Below are 27,305 nucleotides of genomic sequence, written 5' to 3'. Positions count from 1 at the left end.
TAGCAAACATAGTGAAATCTCGTCTCTACTAAAAATACAAAAATGAGCCAGGCATGGTGGTGCATGCCTTTAATCCCAGATACTCAGGAGGCTGAGGCAGGAGAATCACTTGAACCTGGGAGGCGGAGGTTGTGGTGAGCAGAGATCCCACCACTGCACTCCAACCTGGGTGACAGTGAGATTCTGTCTCAAGAAAAAAAAAAGTTCGGCTGGTTGTGGTGACTCAAGCCTGTAATCCCAGCACTTTGAGAGGCTGAGGTGGGCGGATCACCTGAGGTTAGGAGTTGGAGACCAGCCTGACCAACATGGAGAAACCCTGTCTCTACTAAAAATACAAAATTAGGGCCGGGCACGGTGGCTCAAGCCTGTAATCCCAGCACTTTGGGAGGCCGAGAGGGGCAGATCACGAGGTCAGGAGATCGAGACCATCCTGGCTAACATGGTGAAACCCCGTCTCTACTAAAAATACAAAAACTTAGCCGGGCGAGGTGGCAGGCGCCTGTAGTCCCAGCTACTCGGGAGGCTGAGGCAGGAGAATGGCGTGAACCCGGGAGGCAGAGCTTGCAGTGAGCTGAGATCCGGCCACTGCACTCCAGCCTGGGTGACAGAGCGAGACTCCGTCTCAAAAAAAAAAAAAATTAGGCCGGGTGCAGTGGCTCACGCCTGTAATCCCAGCACTTTGGGAGGCCGAGGTGGGCGGATCATGAGGTCAGGAGATTGAGACCATCCTGGCTAACACGGTGAAACCCCATTTCTACTAAAAATACAAAAAATTAGCTGGGTGTGGTGGCGGGCGCCTGTAGTCCCAGCTACTTGGGAGGCTGAGGCAGGAGAATGGCGTGAACCCAGGAGGCGGAGCTTGCAGTGAGCCGAGATCATGCCACTGCCCTCCAGTCTGGGCGACAGAGCGAGACTCCTCTCAAAAAATAAATAAATAAAATAAATAAAAATACAAAATTAGCTGGGCGTGGTTGTCAGGCCTCTGAGCCCAAGCCTGCAGATATACATCCAGATGGCCTGAAATAACTAAGAATCACAAAAGAAGTGAAAATGGCCAGTTCCTGCCTTAACTGATAATATGACCTTGTGAAATTCCTTCTCCTGGCGCAAAAGCTCCCCCACTGAGCACCTTGTGAGCCATGGCCCTGCCTGCCAGAGAACAACCCCCTTTGATTGTAATTTTCTACTACCTACCCAAATCTTATAAAATGGCTCCACCCCTATCTCCCTTCGCTGACTCTCTTTTCAGACTCAGCCTGCCTGCACCCAGGTGAAATAAACAACCTTGTTGCTCACACAAAGCCTGTTTGGTGGTCTCTCCACATGGACATGCATGACATTTGGTGCCAAAACCCGGGACAGGAGGACTCCTTCGGGAGACCAGTCCGCTGTCGTCACCCTCACTCCATGAGGACCTCGGGTCCTCAGACCAACCAGCCCAAGGAATATCTCATGAATTTCAAATCGGATGAGCAGTCTTTTCACTCTCTTCTCCAGCCTCTCTTGCTACCCTTCAATCTCCCTCTCTCGCTACCCTTCAATCTCCCTGTCCTTCCAATTCCAGTTCTTTTTCCTCTCTAGTAGAGACAAAGGAGACACATTTTATCCATGGACCCAAAACTCCGGTGCGGGTCACAGACTTGGGAAGGCAGCCTTCCCTTGCTGTTTAATCACTGCAGAGACACCTGCCTGATTATTCACCCACAGTCCATTGGTGTCTGATCACTGCGGGGACACCTGCCTTGGTCATTCACCCACATTCCCTTGGTGGCAAGTCAATTGTGGGGACACCTGTTTTGGCTGCTCATCCACATTGCAGCCCAGGGCTGCTCACCATCCCCCTTCTCCATGTCTCTACCTTTCTCTTTAAATTTACCTCCTTCACTACGGGCAACCTTCTGCCCTCCATTCCCCCATCTTCTCCCTTTAAGAGGCTGAGGTGGGCGGATCACCTGAGGTCGGGAGTTGGAGACCAGCCTGACCAACAGGGAGAAACCCTGTCTCTACTAAAAATACAAAATTAGCTGGGCATGGTTGTCAGGCCTCTGAGCCCAAGCCTGCAGGTATACATCCAGATGGCCTGAAGTAACTGAAGAATAACAAAAGAAGTGAAAGTGGCTGGTTCCTGCCCTAACTGATGACATTACCTTGTGAAATTCCTTCTCCTGTCTCAGAAGCCTTAGAGCCTGTGCTCTTAAAAACTTAAAACGGTGGCTCAAGCCTGTAATCCCAGCACTTTGGGAGGCCGAGACGGGCGGATCACGAGGTCAGGAGATCGAGACCATCCTGGCTAACACGGTGAAACCCCGTCTCTACTAAAAATACAAAAAACTAGCCGGGCGAGGTGGCGGGCGCCTGTAGTCCCAGCTACTCAGGAGGCTGAGGCAGGAGAATGGCGTAAACCTGGGAGGTGGAGCTTGCAGTGAGCTGAGATCCGGCCACTGCACTCCAACCTGGGCGACAGAGCGAGACTCCGTCTCAAAAAAAAAAAAAAAAAAAAAAAAAACTTAAAACCTCTTCAGCTCTCACCTGACCTAAATACGTAAGCATCTTATTTTCTTCTGCAACACCACTTGGCCCCAACACAAACTCTACAATGGTTCTAAATAGGCAGAAAATGGCACTTTTGATTCTCCATTTTACAAGAGCTGGATGATTTTTGTCGAAAAATGGACAAATGGTCTAAGGTGGCTGATGTCCAGGCATTCTTTTACATATTGGTCCCTCCCTAGTCTCTGTTCCCAATGTGACTCATCCCAAATCCTCCTTCTTTCCCTCCTGCCTGTCCCTTCAGTCCCAACCCCAAGCATCACTGAGTCTTTTGAATCTTCCTTTTCTACAGACCCATCTGACCTCTCCTCCCCAGGTTGCTCCTCACCAGGCTGAGACAGGTCCCAATTCTTCCTCAGCCTCTGCTTCCCCACCTTATAATCCTTTTATCACCTCCCCTCCTCATACCCGGTCTGGCTTACAGTTTTGTTCCATGACTAGCCCTCCCCCACCTGCCCAACAATTTCCTCTTAAAAAGGTGGCTGGAGCTAAAAGCATAGTCAAGGTTAATGCTTCTTTTTCTTTATCCGACCTCTCCCAAATCAGTTAGCATTTAGGCTCTTTTTCGTCAAATGGGTTTTGTCAAAAAACCCAGCCCAGTCCATGGCCTGTTTGGCAACAACCCTTAGATACTTTACCAACCTAGACGCAGAAGGGCCAGAAGGCTGTCTTATTCTCAATATACATTTTATTACCCAACCCACTCCCGACCTTAAAAAAAAAGCTCCAGAAATTAGATTCTGGCCCTCAAACCCCACAACAGGACTTAATTAACCTTGCCTTCATGATGTACAATAATAGAGTAGAGGCAGCCAAGTAGCAACGTATTTCTAAGTTGCAATTCCTTGCCTCCACTGTGAGACAAACCCCAGCCACATCTCCAGCACACAAGAACTTCCAAACACCTGAACCACAGCAGCCAGGCATTCCTCCAGGACCACCTGTCACACACGTCCATGTGAAGATACCACCAAACAGGCTTTGTGTGAGCAACAAGGCTGTTTATTTCACCTGGATGCAGGCAGGCTGAGTCCAAAAAGAGAGTCAGCAAAGGGTGGTGGGATTATCATTAGTTCTTATAGGTTTGGGATAGGTGTACAAAGTACATTCTTAAGGGCAGGGGAGAATATTACAAAGTACCTTCTTAAGGGCAGAGTAGACTATATCGTATCAGTTAGGGTGGGCAGGAACAAATCGCAGTGGTGGATTGTCATCAGTTAAGGCTATTTTCACTTCTTTGTGGATCTTCAGTTGCTTCAGGCCCTCTGGATGTATACATGCAGGTCACAGGGGATATGATGGCTTAGCTTGGGCTCAGAGACCTGACCCTGCCTACCCCAGGATCTTGCTTCAAGTGCTAGAAATCTGGCCACTGGGCCAAGGATTGGCTGCAGCTTTGGATTCCTCCTAAGCCATGTCCCATCTATGCGGGACCCCACTGGAAATCGGACTGTCCGACCTGGCAGCCATTCCCAGAGCCCCTGGAACTCTGGCCTAAGACTCTCTAACTGACTCCTTCCCAGATCTTCTCTGCTTAGCGGCTGAAGACTGATGCTGCCCAATCGGCTCAGAAGCCTACAGGACCATCACAGATGCTTTGGGTAAGTCTTACAGTAGAGGGTAAGTCCATCCCCTTCTTAATCAATATGGAGGCTACCCACTCCACATTACCTTCTTTTCAAGGGCGTGTTTTCCTTGCCTCCATAACTGTTGTGGGTATTGATGGCCAGGCTTCTAAACCTCTTAAAATTCCCCTACTCTGTTGCCAACTTGGACAACATTCTTTTATGCACTCCTTTTTACTTATCCCCACCTGCCCAGCTCCCTTATTAGGTTGAGACATTTTAACTAAATTATCTGCTTCCCTGACTATTCCTAGGCTACAGCTACACCTCATTACTGCCCTTTCCCCAGTTCAAAACCTCCTTCGCATCCTCCCCTTGTATCTCCCCACCTTAATCCACAAGTATATGACACCTCTACTCGCTCCTTGGAGACCGATCATGCACCCCTTACCTTCCCATTAAAACCTAATCACCCTTAGCCCGCTATGCTTTAAAAGGATAAAAGCCTGTTATCACTTGCCTGTTACAGCATGGCCTTTTAAAGCCTGTAAACTCTCCTTACAATTCCCCCATTTTAACTGCCCAAAAACCAGACAAGCCTTACAGGTTAGTTCAGGATCTGTGGCTTATCAACCAAATTGTCTTGCCTATCCAACCCATGATACCAAAGCCATAGACTCTCCTATCCTCAATACCTCCCTCCACAACCCCTCCATAACCCATTATTCTGTTCTGGATCTCAAACATGCTTTCTTTACTATTCCTTTGTACCCTTCATCACAGCCTCTCTTTGCTTTCACTTGGACTGATCCTGACACCTATTAGGCTCAGCAAATTACCTGGGCTGTACTGCCACAAGGCTTCACAGACAGCTCCCATTACTTCAGTCAAACCCAAATTTCTTCCTCATCCATAACCTATCTTGGCATAATTCTTTGTGAAAACACATGTGCTCTCCCTGCTGACTGTGTCTGGCTAATCTCCCAAACCCCAACCCCTTCTACAAAACAACTCCTTTCCTTCCTATGCATGGTTAGGTACTTTACCTTTGGATACCTAGTATTACCATCCTGACTAAACCATTATATAAACTCACAAAAGCAAACCTAGCTGACCCCATAGATCCTAAATCCTTTTACCACTCCTCTTTCTGTTCCTTAAAAACAACCCTAGAAGCTGCTGCCACACTAGCTCTCCCTAACTCATCCCAACCCTTTTCATTACACATAGCCAAAGTACAGGGCTGTGCGGTCAAAATTCTTTCACAAGAGCTGGGGCTGTGCCCTGTAGCCTTTCTGTCCAAACAACTTGACCTTATTGTTTTAGGCTAGCCCCCACATTATTCCAGATACCACACCTGATCTCCATGACTGTATCTCTCTGATCCACCAGACATTCACTCCATTTCCCCATATTTCCTTCTTTCCTGTTCCTCACCCTGATCACACTTGGTTTATTGATGGCAGTTTCACCAGGCCTAATCACCACTCACCAGCAAAGGCAGGCTATGCTATAGTATCTTCCACATCTATCATTGAGACTACCACTCTGTCCCACTGCACTACCGCTCAACAAGCCGAACTCATTGCCTTAACTCATGCCCTCACTCTTGCAAAGGGACTACACGTCAATATTTATACTGATTCCAAATATGCCTTCCATATCCTGCACCACCATGCTGTTTTATGGGCTGAAAGAGGTTTCCTCACTACTTGAGGGTCCTCCATTATTAATGCCTCTTTAATAAAAACCCTTCTCAAGGCTGCTTTACTTCCAAAGGAAGCTGAAGTCATTCACTGCAAGGGCCATCAAAAGGCATCAGATCCCATTGCTCAGGGCAATGCTTATGCTGATAAGGTAGCTAAAGACGCAGCTTAGCTTTCTAACTTCGGTCCCTCACGGCCAGTTTTTCTCCTTCTCATCTGGTCACTCCCACCTACTCCCCCACCAAAACTTCCACTTATCAATCTCTTCCCACACAAGGCAAATGGTTCTTGGACCAAGGAAAATATCTCCTTCCAGCCTCACAGGCCCATTCTATTCTGTCATCATTTCATAACCTCTTCCATGTAGGTTACACGCTGTTAGTCCGCCTCTTAGAACCTCTCATTTCCCTTCCATCATGGAAATCTATCCTCAAGGAAATCACTTCTCAGTGTTCCATCTGCTATTTTACCACTCCTCAGGGATTGTTCAGGACCCCTCCTTTCCCTACACATCAAGCTCAGGGATTTGCCCCTGCCCAGACTGGCAAATTGACTTTACTCACATGTCCCAAGTCAGGAAACTAAAATACCTCTTGGTCTGGGTAGACATTTTCACTGGATGGGTAGAGGCCTTTCCCACAGGGTCTGAGAAGGCCACCGCGGTCATTTCTTCCCTTTTGTCAGACATAATTCCTTGGTTTGGCCTTCCCACCTCTATACAGTCTGATAACGGATGGGTCTTTACTAGTCAAATCACCCAAGCAGTTTCTCAGGCTTTTTGTATTCAGTGAAAACTTCATACGCCTTACTGTCCTCAATCTTCAGGAAAGATAGAATGGACTAATGGTCTTTTAAAAACACAGCTTGGCTGGGCGTGGTGGCTCAAGCCTGTAATCCCAGCACTTTGGGAGGCCGAGACGGGCGGATCACGAGGTCAGGAGATCGAGACCATCCTGGCTAACACAGTGAAACCCCGTCTCTACTAAAAAATACAAAAAAACTAGCCGGGTGAGGTGGCGGGCACCTGTAGTCCCAGCTACTCAGGAGGCTGAGGCAGGAGAATGGTGTAAACCCAGGAGGCGGAGCTTGCAGTGAGCTGAGATCCGGCCACTGCACTCCAGCCTGGGCGACAGAGCGAGACTCCGTCTCAAAAAAAAAATAATAAAAAAAAAATAAAATAAAAACACACCTCACCAAGCTCAGCCTCCAATTTAAAAAGGAGGACTCTGTCAAGGATAGAGCCCAAAAACTCACCAACCAAGCAAGTAATTATGCTGAACCCCCTTGGGCACTCTCTAATTGGATGTCCCGGGTCCTCCCAATTCTTAGTCATTTAATACCTGTTTTTCTCCTTCTCTTAATTCAGACCTTGTGTCTTCCATTTAGTTTCTCAATTCATACAAAATTGAATGGCATCCAGGCCATCACCAATCATTCTATACGACAGATGCTCCTTTTAAGAACCCCACACTATCGCCCTTTACCACAAAACCTTCCTTCAGCTTAATCTCTCCAACTCTAGGTTCCCACACCACCCCAATCCTGCTTGAAGCAGCCCTGAGAAAAATCACCCATCATCTCTCCATACCATCACCAAAAATTTTCACTGCCCCAATACTTTATGACTATTTCATTTTATTTTTCTTATTAACATAAGAAGACAGGAATGTCAGGCCTCTGAGCCCAAGCCTGCAGGTATACATCCAGATGGCCTGAAGTAACTGAAGAAACACAAAAGAAGTGAAAATGGCTGTTCCTTCCTTTACTGATGACATGACCTTGTGAGATTCCTTCTCCTGGCTCAGAAGCTCCCCCACTGAGCACCTTGTGACCCCTGCCCCTGCCCGCCAGGGAACAACCCCCTTTAACTGTAATTTTTCACTACCTACCCAAGTCTTATAAAACGGCCCCACCCCTATCTCCCTTTGCTGACTCTGTTTTTGAACTCAGCCTGAGAGAAGACAGACAGACCTTCTCATATAGGTGTTTTTTTTTTTTTTTTTTTTTTTTTTTTTGAGAGAGAGTTTCACTCTTGTTGCCCAGGCTGGAGTGCAATGGCACGATCTTGGCTCACTGCAACCTCCGCCTCCCAGGTTCAAGCAATTCTCCTGCCTCAGCCTCCCTAGTAGCTGGGATTATAGGCATGTGCTACTATGCCCAGCTAATTTTGTATTTTTAGTAGAGAAGGGGTTTCTCCATGTTGGTCAGGCTGGTCTTGAACTCCCGACCTCAGGTGATCCACCTGCCTTGGCATCCCAAAGTGCTGGGATTACAGGCATGAGCCACTGCGCCCAGCCTCTCATATGGTTTTATATTGTTTTAAACTCAGAAAAGGAAAGAAAAGCAAAACATAAAGCAGGTAACCCGGCACCTAGGAACCAGACCAAAAACCAAGGAACCAGACCCAAAACCAGGCCTGGGCCTGCCTTACCTAAGCCTGGTAGTTAAAATTCGACCCCTGACCTAGCAACTAATGTTATCTATAGATTATAGAAAGACATTGTGAAACTTCCCGGTCTGTTCTGTTTCACTCTGACCACCAGTGCATGCAGCCCCTGTCACGTACCCCCTGCTTGCTCAATCGATCATGAGCCTCTCACATGGACCCCCTTAGAGTTGTGAGTCCTTAAAAGGGACAGGAATTGCTCACTTAGGGAGCTCAGCTCTTGACACAGGAGCCTTGCCAATGCTCCTGGCCGAATAAACTCCTTCCTTCTTTAATTTGGTTTCTGAGGAGTTTTGTCTGCGGCTCATCCTCCTACATGCCCACCTGTACCCAGGTGAAATAAACAGCCTTGTTGCTCACACAAAGCCTGTTTGGTGGTCTCTTCACACGGACGTGCGTGACAGTGGTGGCAGGTGCCTGTAATCCCAGCTTCTCAGGAAGCTGAGGCAGGGAGAATCACTTGAACCCGGGAGGCAGAGGTTGCAGTGAGCTGAGATTTTGAACTCCAACCTGGGCGACAAAAGCAAAACTCCATCTCAAAAAAAAAAAAAAAAAAAAAGTTCACAGTGATCATGCCTACCAAAATCACATCAAAGGTCTCATACATCCAGAAAACTAGAGTAGGGGATGAGATGGGAAAAGGATCACAGGAGCTTCAACTGTGACAAAATGTAAGAGCTGAAAAAGTTGACTGGTGAAGATATACCGTGATTTTTTCAGAGCATTTTTTTTTTGCATCTGTTACTCTAAAAATCAAATGAAAACAAAATATAGACCAAAACAACTGTCTCCTTCAAGAAAGGAGCGAAAGGCTATATCTGAGAGGGTGATTGTGGAGGATATTGGGATTCTGATTCAAATACCTAAACTGCCTCATTGGCTCAGTTACCTCCCTGGTCTCTGTATACTTTCGAGTTTGCGATCCATCACATTTAACCACTGGCGATCTGATTCCAAGTCAACCATTTAACAACCTGAGCACAAAATTTAAGCAGGCAGTTTCTTCCCTTGTGAGAAGGGAAAGACAACTTCAACTTTATGGATTGTTGTGAACGTCCAATAACTTGTGTAAAACTTTTGTAAAAAGTTAACTGTGCCAGACACATGCTGGTTTATATGGGTATCAGCTAATTCCTGGATCTAGTCTTTATTTCCACGGATTTAGGGAATCATTTTACATGGTAAAATACGCCCCTCGAACTAACAAGTTCATCCAGGGACAAAGCCTGACTTTAGCAGAAACACAAAACACCTGAGCAGGGAGGCGGCGGCCCCTGCCTGGCGCGCATGCGCAACTGTAAAAGCCGTTAGGTCTGTCCCTGGCGCCCGATTAGAATATTTAATTCCAGTTGGAGCGCTTTTCCTCACCTTACTATATTTTATTTCTGGTAAATGCTCACACATTTTAATTTCTGAGAGGCCCAAATTCCTCTCAGACTCATTCAAATTGACCAAGTAGTCTTACTAAGGTGACTTTTGTCTCATTGTAAGTCCTCAGTAAATTTTGCAGTTTAGGATGATGACGTAATTTTTGCGTAAAAGTAACAACTCATTTCACCGGAAAGGGACCACGACAGGAGCAGGGACTCGAGTTTCTTTTTATTCGGGCACTTCAGTAGTTACCTCTTGCTTGGGGGCGGTGCCGCGTGTGGACCCGATGGACCCCGGCGACGCGGCCATTTTGGAGTCTTCCCTAAGGATCCCTTACCGGTTTTTCGAGACAGTGCTGCCGCCGCTGCCCGCGGCCTTGCAGGGCAGGATGAATGTGATAGACCACGTGCGGGACATGGCGGCCGCGGGGCTGCACTCCAACGTGCGGCTCCTCAGCAGCTTGTTACTTACAATGAGTAATAACAACCCGTGAGTTGAGGCGGGGAGCGGCCTGGGGCTGAGGAGAAAGCGGCAGTGGTTTGGGACCGGGGGCTCAGGGCACGCGGGAACAGGCGGGAAGGAGCGGCCTCCCGCACCAGCGGAGGCTCCGGCGTCTGCGAGGGCGTAGTGGAGCGGAGCAGACTTCGGAGCGCAAGTTGGGTTCACTGGGTGCCGGCGTCAAGTCCCTGCGGAGATGTGGCGAGCGGCGGCTTGGAGAAATAGAAGGCAGAGGCTCTGAGGACGACCCAGGCGAGGGTTTTCTGAGGCACCTGTCGCGGGGTAGCGCGACTGTCACATCGCTGGGCCGAATCCTCCCCTCTCGGCTCCTTCCAGAGAACGTTTTTTTCTCTCGCTGCAGCTCCGGGACCCAGCCTCCTGGTTTTTATGCTCTAGCCCCGCATCTGAGATTGGTCACCCCATTAAGTGTATCAGGAGGGTCCACTTTCTCGCCTTGGGAAACCCCTGAAAACGGGGCCGGGCGCGATGGCTCACGCCTCTAATACCAGCACTTTGGGAGGCCGAGGCGGGAGGATCGCTTGAGCCCAGGAGTTAAGACTAACCTGGGCAACATAGGGAGACCCTGCCTCTATGAAAAATAAAAATTAAACAATTAGCCGGGCGTGATTGTGCGTGCCTGAGTTCCCAGCTACTCGGGAGGCTGAGGCAGGAGGATTGCTTGAGCCCAGAAGGTCGAGGCTGCAGTGAGCCGTGATCGCATCACTGGCCTTTACCGTGTGCGACAGAACGACAGCCTGTCTCAAAAAAGAAACGGGAGATTCCATTAATGGGTGGGCGTGGCGCCTTTCTTGTTTCATTGAAGCACTGGGCTGATTCCATCCTTGAGTGTCCATCCTTAAGTACATGTCCCTCTCCTGCTTAAAATCCTTCACTGGCCGGTTGCAGTGGCTCAAGCCTGTAATCCCAGCACTTTGGGAGGCCGAGGCAGGCGGATCACGAGGTCAGGAGATCGAGATCATCCTGGCTAACACGGTGAAACCCCGTCTCTACTAAAAAAAATACAAAAAAATTAGCCGGGTGTGGTGGCGGGCACCTGTAGTCCCAGCTACCGGGGAAGCTGAGGCAGAAGAATGGCGGGAACCCGGGAGGCAGAGCTTGCAGTGAGCCGAGATCGCGCCGCTGCACTCCAGTCTGGGAGACAGAGCGAGACTCCGTCTTAAAAAAAAAAAAAATCCTTTATTGCACTAATGAAAATTATTTCCCATGGCCTCCGAAAGGAATTATCTGTCCTTCACTCTCTGCTACTTCATCTCATTACTGTGTTCACTGCTCTCCAGCCTCTCTGGCTATTCTTTCTGTTATTTATTTATTTTTATTTATTTTTGTTTTTTTTGAGACAGAGCCTTGCTCTGTCGCCCAGGCTGGATGGAGTTCAGTGGCGCGATCTCGGCTCACTGCAGCCTCCGCCTCCTGGGTTCAAGCGATTCTCCTGCCTCAGCTTCCCAAGTAGCTGGGATTACAGGCGAGCGCCACATGCCCAGGTAATTTTTGTAATTTTAGTAGAAACGGAGTTTCAATATATTGACCAGTCTGGTCTTGAACTCCTGACCTCAGGTAATCCCACCACCTCGGCCTCCCAAAATTTTGGGATTACAGGCGTGAGCCACCGCGCTTGGCCTCTTTGTGTTATTTGAATGTACCAAGCGTGTTCTCTGGGCCCTTGTACTTGCTGTTCCTGCTGCAACGGTCCTTATCTCAGCGCTGCCTCCTCCTTCAGGTTTTAGCCTGAACATCTCTCCTAGAGAACCTTCTCTGACTCCCAGGACTCTCAGGTACTCCCACTTTTCTACCCTTCGCATAGCCTAGCAATTGAAAGCACAGTGGATGTGCGCATTAAGCACTCACATGCTTATTGAGTGTGTTGAGGAAGTGAGTACAACCTCAGGGAGGTGAAATACCCTTGTCTGAGTTCACACATCTAATAAATGGAGGAGTACAATGTCTGGACCTGGTCTTCTCTGACTGGAGAGTCTCCATTCTGAGCCACCAGTCTGCTACCTCCATATGGCATTATCATGGAAACTTCTACTCTGTAGATGTATTAGTGTTTGGCCTGCTATAGAAGCTGGTCTAGGTCAGAAGGGAAAGGTCCTTAAAGTGCTTACAATGCAGCTGCTGCTGCCCATTGGATTTTCATGAGTGTGCTTTGGTGTTTTGTTTTGCTTTTCAGTCAGAGTCTTGCTCTGTTGCCCAGGCTGGAGTGCAGTGGTGCGATCTTGGCTCACTACAGCCTCCACCTCCCAGGCTCAAGCGATCCTCCCACCTCAGCCTCCTGAGTAACAGGGATTACAGATTCGCATCACCACGCCTGGCTAATTTTTTTTTTTTTTTTTTTTTTTTTGAGACGGAGTCTTGCTCTGTCACCCAGGCTGGAGTGCAGTGGCCGGATCTCAGCTCACTGCAAGCTCCTCCTCTCGGGTTCACGCCATTCTCCTGCCTCAGCCTCCCGAGTAGCTGGGACTACAGGCACCCGCCACTTCGCCCGGCTAGTTTTTTGTATTTTTTAGTAGAGACGGGGTTTCACCATATTAGCCAGGATGGTCTCGATCTCCTGACGTCATGATCCGCCCGTCTCGGCCTCCCAAAGTGCTGGGATTACAGGCTTGAGCCACCGCGCCCGGCCAATTTTTTTTTTTTTTTTTAATAGAGATGGAGTTTTATCATGTTGACCAGGCTTGTCTCGAACTCCTGACCTCAAGTGATCCCCATGACTTAGGCCTCCCAAAGTGCTTGGATTACAGGCGTGAGCCACCGAGCCTGGCCTCATTAGTGTGCTTTGGACCTTACTAGTGAGACCCATCATTTTGCCACCATCCACTTCATGTTGACAGGAGCCCTGGTCTCTGTCAGCCTTCTGTGTTTATTCTGGAACCTTTCACTTGGTTCTTGGTTCTGAGTGATTTGTCAAAGCATAGTTTCCACGTTTGGAGATTTAGGCCCTACTTGCTCTTAGTTCTCAAAGATGTTACAGGAGAGTTTGAAACAGTTTAATTCTCTGGCTAGACTAAGTTTAGCCCATGCTTTTTCATGTTAGATTAGATTGGCAGTTTCCTAGCTTTAGGACATGTTCAGGTTTCTGCCCTTCATGGTTTATACTTTAAAATTTCTTGTGGAATAGGCAGTAGACACTGTTAAATTCAAACAGTGGAGAAGGGGCATGCAGATCAGTATCTTTCCCTGAGTCTTGAACCTCACCCCACCATTTCCTTTCTCCAGAGGCAGTAACTATTTTTTCCTGTGTCATTACAGAGGTAACTTATGCATGTGTAAGTAGACATGTATGTTATATGAGTATCTGAATGCCTTCTGTGGGTGTAATAATACTTTTGTATCCAGGCATCAGATGGTTATTTCTCACTACATACATAGAATCACAGAGTTTGAAGAGAACTTAAGTCATCTAGACTATACTTTTTTGTTGTGTTGTTTTTTTTGGGGGGGAGACTGAGTCTCGCTCTGTCACCAAGGCTGGAGTGCGGTGGCGTGATCTCGGCTCACTGCAGCTTCCTCCTCCTGGGTTCAAGCAGTTTTCCCTCAGCCTTCCAAGTAGCTGGGTTTACAGGTGCCCACCACCACGCCTGGCTGATTTTCGTATTTTTAGTAGAGACAGGGTTTCAACATGCTGGCCAGGCTGGTCGAACTCCTGACCTCAGTGATCCTCCCACCTTAGCCTCCCAAAGTGCTGGGGTTACAGGCATGAGCCACCGCTCCTGGCCGTTTTTTGTTTGTTTGTTTGTTTATTTATGAGACAGAGCCTCTCTCTGTCACCCAGGCTGGAGTGCAGTGGCGGGATCTTGGCTAACTGCAAGCTCTGCCTCCCGGGTTCAAGTGATTCTCCGGCCTCAGCATCTAAGTAGCTAGGATTATAGGCGTAAGCCATAGTGCATGGCCACAATAATGCAATTCTGTGGGTTTTAGAGTATTTACAAAATTGTATGGTCATCACCATGATCTAATTCCAGAAAGTTTTCATTACCTCAACGAAAAGAAACCCTGTGGCCTGGGATTACAGGCGTAAGCCACTGCGCGCGGCCTTTTTTTTTTTTTTTTTAAAGACAGAGTTTCACTCTTGTCGCCCAGGCTGGAGTGCAGTGGCGCAATCTCGGGTCATAGCAACCTCCGCCTCCCGGGTTCAAGCGATTCTCCTATCTCAACCTCCCGAGTAGCTGGGATTACAGGCATGCGCCACCATGCCCAGCTAATTTTGTATTTTTAGTGGAGACGGTTTCACCATGTTGGTTAGGCTAGTCTTGAACTCCTGACCTCAGGTGATCCGCCTGCCTTGGCCTCCCAAAGTGCTGGGATTACAGGCGTGAGCCACTACGCCCAGCCCCCCTTTCTCCTTTTATAGTGGCATTTTCTTTAGTTTTTTTGTTTTTGTTTTGTTTTGTTTTGAGATGGGGTCTCACTCGGTCGCCAGGCTGGAGTGCGAGTGCGATGGTGCAATCTCAGCTCACTGTAACTGGAATCCCAGCACTTTGGAAGACCGACGCAGGTAGATTACTTGAGGTCAGGAATTTGAGACCAGCCTGGCCAACATAGCGAAACCCTGTGTCTACTTAAAAAAAAAACAAAAATTAGCTGGGCGTGGTGGCACGTGCCTGTAATCTCAGCTACTCTGGAGGCTGAGGAAGGAGAATCGCTTGAACCTGGGAGGTGGAGGTTGCAGTGAGCTGAGATTGCGCCACTGCACTCCAGCCTGGATGATAGAGTGAGAATCCATTTCAAAAAAAAAAAAAGTTGGGGGAGCTTGGATTGAAAGGGAGGAAAAGATGTATTACATTTTCTCTATCTCCTACTGGATTTGATTCATAGGTATCATTGCTTTAATGTTAAATAAAGGAAGATTATATTGAGCAATAGATATATTTATCATATTAGCATAGAGTTCAGCTTTCAACTTTCATGTTTCTTACTTTAGGGACTAGCACTCAGGGTACATTGACTCTTTTGTAAGCTGTCATTATACAAGGCTTTGCGCTAGGCTTATGTAGACACTTAACAGTGTTCCTTCTAAAATTTCAAAATAACCTATGTAGGGGATATACTTTCTTTGTTTTCTAGTGAGTTATTCTCCCCATCTCAGAAGTACCAGCTTTTGGTGTATCATGCAGATTCTCTCTTTCATGATAAGGAATATCGGAATGCTGTGAGTAAGTATACCATGGCTTTACAGCAGAAGAAAGCACTAAGTAAAACTTCAAAAGTGAGACCTTCAACTGGAAATTCTGCATCTACTCCACAAAGTCAGGTAATCGAAGATAGAATTGTGATTTTTTTTTTTTTTTTGAGAAAGACTCCAAAAATTTAGAACAGGGCTCCCCAGGCCCCAGTGCCTGGTCTGTTAGGAACCAGGCTGCACAGCAGGAGGTGAGTGGAGGGCTAGTGAATATTACTACCTGAGCTCCGCCTCCTGTCAGATCAGCTGTAGCATTAGATTCTCACAGGAACACAAACCCTATTGTGAACTACACTTGCTAGGATCTAGGTTGTGTGTTCCTTATCATAATCTGACTAATGCTTGATGATCTGAGGTGGAACGGTTTCATCCTGAAACCACCCCCTCACTCCCCATCTGTGGAAAAATTGTCTTTCATGAAACTGGTCCCTGGTGTCAAAAAGGTTGGGGACTGCTGATTTAGATGATAGCTGATTCGTTGTAAAAGATGAGGCCAGGCACAGTGGCTCACACCTGTAATCCAAGCACTTCGAGAGGCTAACGTGGGAGGACTTGAGGTCAGGAGTTTGAGACTAGCCTCGGCAACATAGTGAGACTCCTGTCTTTACACAACTGGGCATGGTGGCACACACCTGTAGTCCTAGCTACTGAGGAGGCCAAGGTGGGAGGATTGCTTGAGACTAGGAGTTCAAGACTGCAGTAAATTATGTTGGCATCACTGCATTGCAGGACTCCAGCCTGGCAACTGGGCTCTGCAGCCTGGGCAACAGAGCGAGACCCTGTCTCAAAAAAAGAATTACTGGGTCATATGATAACTGTGTTTAACGTTTTGAGGTACTTTCATATTGTTGGAATAATGTTTCAAAGAGATATTTTCATTGTCTTTTAGTGTCTTCCATCTGAAATTGAAGTGAAATACAAAATGGCTGAATGTTACACAATGCTAAAACAAGATAAAGATGCCATTGCTATACTTGATGGGATCCCTTCAAGACAAAGAACTCCCAAAGTAAGTTGAATGTTTGTGTGTTTTTCTCCTCAGCCCTCCTAACCTTGCTCCCTCCCTCCATGTTTTCTCATGCATTAAGGAGTCCATCTGAACATTTTACCCATGATTCTAATTCTCATTTTCTTCCTCTTCATGGAGTGGGGGACCCTGAAAATTCAGCTGTTGAAAATGATAACTGGAGAATACTACACATGCTTATTCTTTGGTTTTTTCTTTTTTTTTTTTTTTTTTTTTTTTGAGACGGAGTCTCGCTCTGTCGCCCAGGCTGGAGTGCAGTGGCCAGATCTCAGCTCACTGCAAGCTCCACCTCCCGGGTTCACGCCATTCTCCTGCCTCAGCCTGCCAAGTAGCTGGGACTACAGGCGCCCGCCACCTTGCCTGGCTAGTTTTTTGTACTTTTTAGTAGAGACGGGGTTTCACCGTATTAACCAGGATGGTCTCGATCTCCTGACCTCGTGATCCGCCCGTCTCGGCCTCCCAAAGTGCTGGGATTACAGGCTTGAGCCACCGCGCCCGGCCCTTTTTTTCTTTTTTAATGTTTAACTTAGTATTTTTTGAGACTGAGTCTCACCGTCACCCAAGCTAAAGTGCAGTGGTGTGATTCTGGCTCACTGCAGCTTCAACCTCCCAGGCTTAAGCAATCCTCCCACCTCAGCCTCCCAAATAGCTGGGATTACAGTTGCAAGCTGCCACACCCAGCTAATTTTTTTTTTTTTTTTTTTTTTTTTGAGATGGAGTTTTGCTCTTGTTGCCCAGGCTGGAGTGCAATAGCATGGGGGCTCACTGCAACCTCCGTCTCCTAAGTACAAGCGATTCTCATGCCTCAGCCTCCCGAGTAGCTGGGATTACAGGCACCTGCCACCATACCAGTCTAATTTTTTTGTATTTTTAGTAGAGATGGGGTTTTGCCATGTTGGCCAGGCTAGTCTTGAACTCCTGACCTCAGGTGATCCGCCCACCTCGGCCTCCCAAAGTGTTGGGATTATAGGCGGGAGCCACTGCGCCCAGCCAATTTTTTTTATTTTTGGTAGAGACAAGGTTCCACTGTGTTGCCCAGGCTGGTCTCAAATGCCTGGGCTCAAGTTGTCCTCCCACTTTGGCCTCCCAAAATGCTGGGATTATAGGTGTGAGACACCACTCCACGCCTATTTTTTATTTTTGTTTTTTTTTTTTTGTTTTGAGACAGTCTTGCTCTGTCTCCCAGGCTGGAGTGCAGTGGTGCAATCTTGGCTCACTGCAGCCACCACCTCCCAGGTTCAAGTGATTCTCCTGCCTCAGCCTCCCAAGTAGCTGGGACTACAGGCACCCACCACCACCACCACCACCACTCCTGGCTAATTTTTGTATTTTTGGTAGAGGTGGTGTTTCACCATATTGGCCAGGCTGGTCTTGAACTCCTGACTTTGTGATTTGCCTGCTGCGGCCTCCTAAAGTGCTGGGATTACAGGCGTGAGCCACCATGCCTGGCCTTTTTTTTTTTTTCTAGAGGGAGGTTCATTCTTGTTGCCCAGACCGGAGTGCAATGGCACAATCTCAGCTCACTGCAACCTCCGCCTCCTGGGTTCAAGCAATTCTCCTGCCTCAATCTCCCGAGTAGCTGGGATTATAGACATGCGCCACCATGCCCGACTAATTTTGTATTTTTAGTAGAGACGGGGTTTCTCCATGTTGGTCAGGCTGGTCTCGAACTCCTGACCTCAGGTGATCTACCCGCCTTGGCCTCCCAGAGTGCTGGGATTACAGGCATGAGCCACCGCACCCAGCCCCTCACACACACACACACACACACACACTCTCTCTCTCTCTCTCTCTCTCTATCTATCTATCTATCTATATATATATATATATATATTTTTTTTTTTTTTAAGAGATAGTCTCCACTGTGTTGCCCAGGTTGGTCTCAAACTTCTGGGCTCAAATTGTCCTCCCACCTTAGCCTCCCAAATTGCTGGGATTACAGGTGCGAGCCACTGCACCTGGCCTCTTCGTGTTTTTGTTTTTAAGTGAAAGTGAGTTTACTAATAAAATAAAGGAATAAAGAATGGCTACTCCATAGGCAGAGAAGCCTTTGATGTTTCTTATTATAGGAAATAATGATTTATTTGTAAAACACTTCCAGGTGGTAAACATACTTTTTTAGAACTTCATTTTTTGCCCTCCATAGGTGTACTCCTTTGGTAATGGGGGTGGTTTTATTCCTTTGTTTTGAAACTTAATACTGTAAGATTCTTTTATCCTTATTTATGTGTAGAATATGTCTTTGTGTTTGATTTGGCAGCATATTACAGTGAAGAAAACCCCTTTAATTAAAATTAAAATATCTGGTGTCTAGTTTGAGTTTAGGGCATATAAGCTGTGTGCAGTGCAAACTTGGGCATGTTACTAATTTGTGAGCTTTACTACTTTTTTATTTATAAAATGAGAAGAATAGTATTTTTTCTGTTAGTTTTATAAATGCTGAATAAGTTCATGAATGTGAGAATATATCAGTATTTAATATTCTAAGAATACTATCATGTCTCCCGCCCTGCTCACTTTATTGAAAAACTGTTTTGTGCAACTTTTGCTTAATAATAAGGAATTTTATAGGTAAAATGACGTGTGCATCCTCCTGCCTTTAAAAGATAGGAAATCTAAGCAGTAGGGGCCTGGTGTATTTTAGTTAGTGCTGCTTCATCCAAGTCTTGCTGAACTTTAAAAGTAACCAAACTTGATGAGAACATGTTTAAGCACCTCCTCATATTAAGGTATTATTTACTGTTTTCTGAGTTTTTGAAGCTATTTTTTCAGTATGATTTTGGCTGCTGTTAAAAACACTTGAAAGTTTATTATGAATTAACCTCTCTCATAATAAGCTTGGATGTTGTATACCAAATCCTGTTCTGGTAACCTATGAAAGTCTTCTCTTACTCCAAGAATAATCTTTTTGCACAGATAAAGAATGTCTGCTGCAATACTCAAGGTATCTTCCTTTTGTAAGAAACCTTTTTTTTTTTTTTTTGAGACGGAGTCTTGCTGTGTCGCCAGGCTGGAGTGCAGTGGCACGATCTCGGCTCACTGCAACCTCCACCTCCCTACCTCAGCCTTTCGAGTAGCTGGGACTACAGGCGCACACCCCCACGCCTGGCTACTTTTTTGCATTTTAGTAGAGACAGGGTTTCACCATGTTGGCCAGGATGATCTCGGTCTCCTGACCTCAGGTGATCCGCCCGCCTTGGCCTCCCAAAGTGCTGGGATTATAGGTGTGAGCCACCATGCCCGGCCAAGAAGCCATTTTAATTATAAACTTTGAAGGATACTATTCCTTACCTTATTAGAAATATACCATAATCTCCTTCCAAATGACTTGTGGATATTTGTAGGAGTTTTTTTTGGAAAATAGTAATGGCAAAGCATCTCAGCTTTATAGCATCCACTGCTTGATTTTCATTGCCATCATTCTTAGAGCAACTGTATGAGTCTGCATTTGTCAGTAGTACGTATCCTTCATTCTGTAGTGCTCTTATAGCTAGGAGCAAAGATGTGTGCCTCGAACATAAACCTTTAACATTTACAGTTTTTCTTTCTTGTCCGTTAGGGAGTTAACTGGCTTCTCAGTCTGTGTAAAGGACAAGGAAGTGAGTCAAAATATGTCTAAATGAATGTCTGTTAATATATGGTAAACATCGCCACACATTCCCTCACATTTTTTTTTTTTTTTTTTGAGACGGAGTCTTGCTCTGTCACCCAGGCTGGAGTGCAGTGGCCGGATCTCAGCTCACTGCAAGCTCCGCCTCCCGGGTTTACGCCGTTCTCCTGCCTCAGCCTCCCGAGTAGCTGGGACTATAGGCGCCCGCCACCTCGCCCGGCTAGTTTTTTTGTATTTTTTAGTAGAGACGGGGTTTCACCGTGTTAGCCGGGATCGTCTCTCGATCTCCTGGCCTCGTGATCCGCCCGCCTCGGCCTCCCAAAGTGCTGGGATTACAGGCTTGAGCCACCGCGCCCGGCCCATTCCCTCACATTTTAAAGGAAAATTTCAGTGTTAGATTATTAAATCTTGGTAAATGTTCACATTTTAAGAGTAAACATACCAACATAGAATTTCTTACTCAGTTTTTTTTTTTTTTTTGAGACGGAGTCTCGCGCTGTCACCCAGGCTGGAGTGCAGTGGCCGGATCTCAGCTCACTGCAAGCTCCGCCTCCCGGGTTCACGCCATTCTCCTGCCTCCGCCTCCCGAGTAGCTGGGACTACAGGCGTCCGCCACCTCGGCCGGCTAGTTTTTTGTATTTTTTTTAGTAGAGACGGGGTTTCACCGTGTTAACCAGGATGGTCTCGATCTCCTGACCTCGTGATCCGCCCGTCTCGGCCTCCCAAAGTGCTGGGATTACAGGCTTGAGCCACCGCGCCCGGCCACTTACTCAGTTTTTAGAAAATGATGACTGCTTGTTTTTATAACTGGTGGAATGTGGCTTTATGATGTTCTTAAGTGAGGATCTATTTTTAAAATAGTTGACTTTTTTTTTTTTTTTTTTGAGATGGAGTCTCGCTCTGTTGCCCAGGCTGGAGTACAATGGCATGATCTCAGCTCACTGCAACCTCCGCCTCCTGGGTTCAAGCGATTCTCCTGTCTCAGCCTCCTGAGTAGCTGGGACTACAGGCGCATGCTGCTGCACCTGGCTAATTTTTTGTGTTTTAGTAGAGACAGGGTTTCACCACGTTGGCCAGGCTGGTCTCGAACTCCTGACCTTGTAATGCACCCGCCTTGGCCTCCCAAAGTGCTAGGATTAGAGGCGTGAGCCACCACGCCCGGCCAATAACTGACTTTTTCATTAGGTATTACTCAAAACTCATTCTTTTAAAGTGACAGTCAAGTAGCTTAAAGGAAATTTTGATATTTGTTGAGACAGATAGTCCATCAGTCATAGTTTGTTAATATAACCAGCAGTCAAGAAAGGATCTTAGATTTAACTTTTTATTCTTTACAAGTATTGACATCAATCCTGGAGTTTTCCTTTAAGTATTTTTCTTTGCATTTTCTTCTTTTTTTTTTTTTTTTTTTTTTTTGAGACGGAGTCTCGCTCTGTCACCCAGGCTGGAGTGCAGTGGCCGGATCTCAGCTCACTGCAAGCTCCGCCTCCCGGGTCTACGCCATTCTCCTGCCTCAGCCTCCCGAGTAGCTGGGACTACAGGCGCCCGCCACCTCGCCCGGCTAGTTTTTTGTATTTTTTAGTAGAGACGGGGTTTCACTGTGTTAGCCAGGATGGTCTCGATCTCCTGACCTCGTGATCCGCCCGTCTCGGCCTCCCAAAGTGCTGGGATTACAGGCTTGAGCCACCGCGCCCGGCCTTCTTTGCATTTTCAAAATAGTAGCCTAATACGGAAAATCTGAGGCCAAGTAAAAAATAGTTTTATTTTTAGTGTTTCATTATTCCATTGTTTGAATTAGTGTGAATTAATGCTATATTAGATTGTTTTATGTAATGTAGGTCTATAATTGCAACAGATGTTCTTTATCTTGCAACAGATGTTCTTTATCTTCAGAGCCACTCTTTCTAGTAAATATCTGGCGTACCAAGCCACAGATAATCAAAGAGATTGGGGGTTGACCTTTTTTCTTTTGTGCCCTCACACTGACTGCTTCCTTAGGTCAATGATCTAGCAAATACTGTTGTGTTTAAAATCTACTAATTTTGCCAGACACGGTAACTGACACCTGTAATCCCAGCACTTTGGAGACCGAGGTGAGCGGATCACCTGAGGTCAGGAGTTCGAGACCAGCCTGGCCAACATGGTGAAACCCCGTGTCTACTAAAAATACAAAAAAATTTAGCTGGGCGTGGTGGCGGGTGGCTGTAATCCCAGCTACTCAGGAGGCTGAGGCAGGAGAATCACTTGAACCCAGGAGGCAGAGGTTGCAGTGAGCCGAGATGGCGCCATCACACTCTAGCCTGGGTGACAAGCGTGAAACTCCGTCTCAGAAAGAAAAAGAGAAAAAATCTAATTTTAAATTGGAATATTGTGTTTATCTGTGTACTATTAGGAAAGTCTTTTATCACTTGCCTATAACTTCTGCATTCTTTGGAACTTTTAGATATTCTTTTTTTTTTTGAGACGGAGTCTCGCTCTGTCTCCCAGTCTGGAGTGTAGTGTCACGATCTCGGCTCACCGCAAGCTCTGCTTCCTGGGTTCACGTCATTCTCCTGCCTCAGCCTCCCGAGTAGCTGGGACTACAGGCACCTGCCACCACGTCCAGCTAATTTTTTGTGTTTTTTTAGTAGAGACGTGATTTCACCGTGTTAGCCAGGGTGGTCTCGATCTCCTGACCTCGTGATCCACCCACCTCGGCCTTCCAACGTGCTGGGATTACAGGCGTGACCCATCACATCTGGCTAGAACTTTTAGATTTTCTTGAGTTTTCCCAGTTGCATGTTAGGTAGGATTATTTTAATTTAGCTTTATGAATTACATATTTAAATTATGCTAAAATGCAGCTGTCTGCACTCACTGGATTTAAATAGTGTAGCTGATTTTTGTAGCATTACTTTAGTGAGTTAGACTGTACCTACGGGCCAAAGCCTTAAGTGTTAGGCTAGAGTCTAGCCACAAGTCGAATTGTCAGAGAAAAGCCAGGTATTACACTTCTTTATCTGTCTTTCTGTATCATTTCCTTTTTAGGAAAGACTGATCTGATCCTTCTTAACTAGCTATGTCAGGAGTTTCTCACTTTCTTATGTGAGATAGTTCATCTTCTGTTTTAAGATCAAGAAAGAATCAAGTTAACTAGCATTCTCTACCATTTCTTAAATGAATGTTCCAGTTTCCAGAGGGCAGCGTCTTTTGTTCAGATATTACTGGGCCTTGTAGGAAGGAAATGTGACTTTCCTCTTAGGGATGGGAGGAGCTAGGGAAAGGAAAGGTAGTAATTCTTTCTTTTGAAGAATGGGGTCAGTCTCCCTTTATTTGCACAGGGTTGTGGGTAGATTTTCCAGTAAAAAGTAAATAACTGGTAATGAAAATTAGGACTTCTTCATGGTGAGAGATTTTCTTTGCAGTATACACTTATTTTACTATCTGTTGTTTGTGTTTATACAGATAAACATGATGCTGGCAAACCTGTACAAGAAGGCTGGTCAGGAGCGCCCTTCAGTCACCAGCTATAAGGAGGTGCTGAGGCAGTGCCCATTAGCCCTTGATGCCATTCTAGGTAGAGATATTTTCTGCCTGTTTTCATGGCATGTTTACTGTCAAAGATAGTAGTTCTCAATCTTGGCTGTACATTAGAATAACTTTATTTTTTAAAAGTTCCCCTCCAGAGAGTGATTTAATAGGATTCTGTTGTCACATATTCAGTCAAGAAATACTTAATCATGGTTTTTGGCTGGGCACAGTGGCTCACACCTGTAATCCTAGCACTTTGGGAGGCTGAGGTGGGTGGATTGCCTGAGCTCAGGAGTTCAAGACCAGCTTGGGCAACATGGCACAACCCTGTCTCTACTAAAAATACAGAAATTAGCCAGGCATGGTGGCACATGCCTATAGTCCCAGCTCCTCGGGAGGCTGGGGCATGAGTATCACTTGAACCCAGGAAAGTGGAGGTTGCAGTGAACTGAGATTGTGCCACTGCATTCCAGCCCAGGGGGACAGAGCAAGACTCTGTCTCAAAAAGAAAAGAAATACTAAAATATGTTTTTTCTGTCATGCATTGCTCAGAATAGGGAAGCAGTTGCCTTTTAGCCGAGGGAAAACATAGCTCGTTGCTCCTTGCATGTGGAAGAGAGATATCGTGCCTTACTTTCTTTCTTCTGCTTTTTGTTGGTTTAGGCTTGCTGTCCCTTTCTGTAAAAGGGGCAGAGGTGGCGTCCATGACAATGAATGTGATCCAAACCGTGCCTAACTTGGACTGGCTATCTGTGTGGATCAAAGCGTATGCTTTTGTGCACACCGGTGACAACTCAAGAGCAATCAATACCATCTGGTGAGAGCCACAAAGTTAATTCAGTGTTTTTGAGGCCTTTGCTTGTCTGGAATTCTGGTGTATCTGAAGTAACAAAAAGAAAAATGAGATGCTTCTCTCTTGGTGCTGCAGCCAGTCTCTGGGATGTGTTAGTCTTTTACACTGAATGGTCCCAAATATAATCATGTAATCATCTCTGTTGGGGACCTGTAAAAATATAAATCTGACTGAGTTTAGCTCTGCACCTGCATAGGTAGTAACCCTTGCGAAGCAAAGCCGGCTACCTTGGTGTGTCATTTTTTTGTTTTTTTCGAGACAAGATTTCTCTCTCTCTCACCCAGGCTGGAGTGCAGTGGCATAGTCACAGCTCAGTGTAGCCTTGACCTCTCAATCTCCTGGGCTCAAACTATCCCCCTGCTCAACCTCCTGATTATCTGGGACTACAGGTGCACGCCACCACACCCAGCTAATTTTTGTATTTTTTTTTTGTAGAGATGGGATTTCACCATGTTGCCCAAGCTGGTCTTGAATTCCTGGGCTCAAGTGATTCTCCCACCTGGGCTTCCCAAAGTACTGGGATTATAGACGTGAGCCACTATGTCTGGCCTTGTGGAAGAAAATCATTTTGCACTCACCAGAAGCTTAGTTTATTGCAACATCTAACCTGGCTTGCCTTCTTGGGACTAGGGATTTTCTTTATATTCAGATAAAGTTCAAGGACAAGAAGAGGCTTGGGCTTGTGTTATGCAAAGTCATTTACTTGAGTAATAAATAGGTGTCACTTGTGAATGACATTACTTTTAACACCATGTAGCGTATGTTGTGTTCTGAAGAACTGCCACCACAAAGTTATTTGTTTGTACTGAGAGATTTCTGCTTTATTCTGTATTTTTGCTATCCTGTCCTATATAACTTTTTTTAAAGTCATAAGCTTAAAGTTTTTTATTATGAAGACTTTTATATTTATGCAAAAGAAAATACTATCTGTATGACCAATCATCCAGATTCAACAACTAAATCCAGATTCAACAACTAAGAGGATTTATAATAGATTTAAAGGTTCAGTGTTTAATAAATATCTTAAAGTTCACTAGAGAAAAAATCCTTATTGCGAGATAACGTGGACCTACTGGGAAGCTTAGCAGATCTGTACTTCAGAGCCGGAGACAATAAAAACTCTGTCCTCAAGTTTGAACAGGCACAGATGTTGGATCCTTATCTGATAAAAGGTAAGTAATTCTTGGGGCAGGAAGACAGTGGCTGTTGTTGAGGGGGATCAGAGATAATAGGGAGAATATGCAGCATGAATGCTCGATACCAAGTTTCATAGAAATAGTGTATAAAACTTATAGTAGTCTTTTAGTTTTTTTAGGTCATGACACATGTTTCTAACACTTAGGTAATTCCATTTAAGCAGTTGTTTTTGATTGAATTCAAGTGTCTTCTCCCCACAGATCATTATTTGGCTTTTTTTCTTTTGAGGGGATCATAGCTCCTCCTTATGACTTACAAATTTATGATGTGCCTGACTGAGAATTTGGATGGCATCCCTAAAACCATAATATCCTTTTAGGGAATTTTGTTTTACCGTATCCTTAGTATAATTAAAAAGGAATAAGAAAGGGATAAGGTGATTAAAGACAGTAATTAGGCGTGAACAACAGAAAAATCACTGATCTTAAAAAAGATTGCAGGTGACAGGTAATCTTCACAGGGACCTCCAAGAGATGGCAGTTGGGACACTGGCAGTGAGTACTCAGGAATAGTGGGAAATAAGGTCAGATAGATATGCTGTCTATTTGTAAAGGCCCAAAAAAGGCCATCAGAAAAACAAGGCCTTGTGACAATAAAGTCTTGTGAGCTCTTAACCCAGGGGAATGGCGGAGCTAGGAAGGGGCCATCCCAAGCATTTAGATGAGGAAACAGATCTAGAAAAACGGATTTGTTTACACAAGATCTCCCTCTCGCCTCAAGTGCTTATTCCTCTTCTGCAAGCTCCCTGCACCCATGATGAAAATGGTGTTTTAGAAATACTAGTCTGGCAGCAGCTGGCAGCTTGGAATCTCAGACCAAGGCCCAGGAGCCAGCAGGAGCATTGTAGTAATCTTGGCTTGAGAGGAATTTTCATGGGAATCTGAAGGGGGATAACAAGGGATGGAAGAGAATGGTGGCAAGAGATAGGTAACAGTGAGCATAGGTCCCTTTTTATAGAATGTGGGTGAGAATAAAACGGGGACTGGGGAGAGGCAGTGATTTTTTGTTTGCTTGTTTGTTTGAGACGGAGTGTCACTCTTGTCGCCCAGGCAGGAGTGCAGTGGCACAATCTTGGCTCACTGCAACCTCTGCCTCCTGGTTAAAGTGACTCTCTCACCTCAGCCTCTCGTGTAGCCAGGATTATAGGTGCCCGCCACCACACCCAACTAATTTTTGTATTTTTTTAGAGGAGACGGGAGTTTCACCATGTTAGCCAGGATGGTCTGCAGCTCCTGACCTTAGGTAACCACCTGCCTCGGTCTCCCTAAGTGTTGGGATTACAGGCCTGAGCCACTGTGCCCAGCCTGAGGCGGTGATCTTTTTTTTTTTTTTTTTTTTTTTTTTTTTTGAGACGGAGTCTCGCTCTGTAGCCCAGGCTGGAGAGCAGTGGCCGGATCTCAGCTCACTGCAAGCTCCGCCTCCCGGGTTCACGCCATTCTCCTGCCTCAGCCTCCCGAGTAGCTGGGACTACAGGCGCTGCCACCTCGCCCGGCTATTTTTTGTATTTCTTAGTAGAGACGGGGTTTCACCGTGTTAGCCAGGATGGTCTCGATCTCCTGACCTCGTGATCCACCCATCTCGGCCTCCCAAAGTGCTGGGATTACAGGCTTGAGCCACCGCGCCCGGCCTGATCTTTTTTTTTTTTTTGAGACGGAGTCTCGCTCTGTTGCCCAGCCTGGAGTGCAATGGCCGGATCTCGGCTCACTGCAAGCTCCGCCTCCCGGGTTTACGCCATTCTCCTGCCTCAGCCTCCCGAGTAGCTGGGACTGTAT

The 27,305-nt window shown here is 46.2% G+C and overlaps 1 protein-coding gene across 5 annotated transcripts in view; it reads left to right on the top strand.

Annotated features, from left to right (window-relative positions):
• ANAPC7 (anaphase promoting complex subunit 7) overlaps nt 1–27,305 on the top strand; it is a 95,997-nt gene that overhangs the window by 56,463 nt on the left and 12,229 nt on the right. Inside the window, exons 1-7 of one of the 5 annotated variants that reach the window (XM_050749739.1) lie at nt 10,019–10,127; nt 11,875–11,929; nt 15,222–15,408; nt 16,226–16,345; nt 23,418–23,529; nt 24,147–24,300; nt 25,366–25,508. In XM_050749739.1, the coding sequence (XP_050605696.1) occupies nt 15,322–15,408; nt 16,226–16,345; nt 23,418–23,529; nt 24,147–24,300; nt 25,366–25,508 (616 nt within the window). In that variant the 5' untranslated portion in view covers nt 10,019–10,127; nt 11,875–11,929; nt 15,222–15,321. Of the gene's footprint in view, nt 1–9,648; nt 9,737–9,923; nt 10,128–11,764; nt 11,930–15,221; nt 15,409–16,225; nt 16,346–23,417; nt 23,530–24,146; nt 24,301–25,365; nt 25,509–27,305 lie in introns of those variants that run through there. The other 4 variants (XM_050749738.1, XM_050749740.1, XM_050749741.1 and 1 more) reach the window with 4 other exon arrangements.

This window comes from Macaca thibetana, chromosome 11 (assembly GCF_024542745.1).
Source record: "Macaca thibetana thibetana isolate TM-01 chromosome 11, ASM2454274v1, whole genome shotgun sequence".
Lineage (NCBI taxonomy): Eukaryota > Metazoa > Chordata > Mammalia > Primates > Cercopithecidae > Macaca > Macaca thibetana.
The sequence above is the reverse complement of the archived record's forward strand: the minus strand, read 5'-3'. Positions and strand labels throughout refer to the sequence as shown.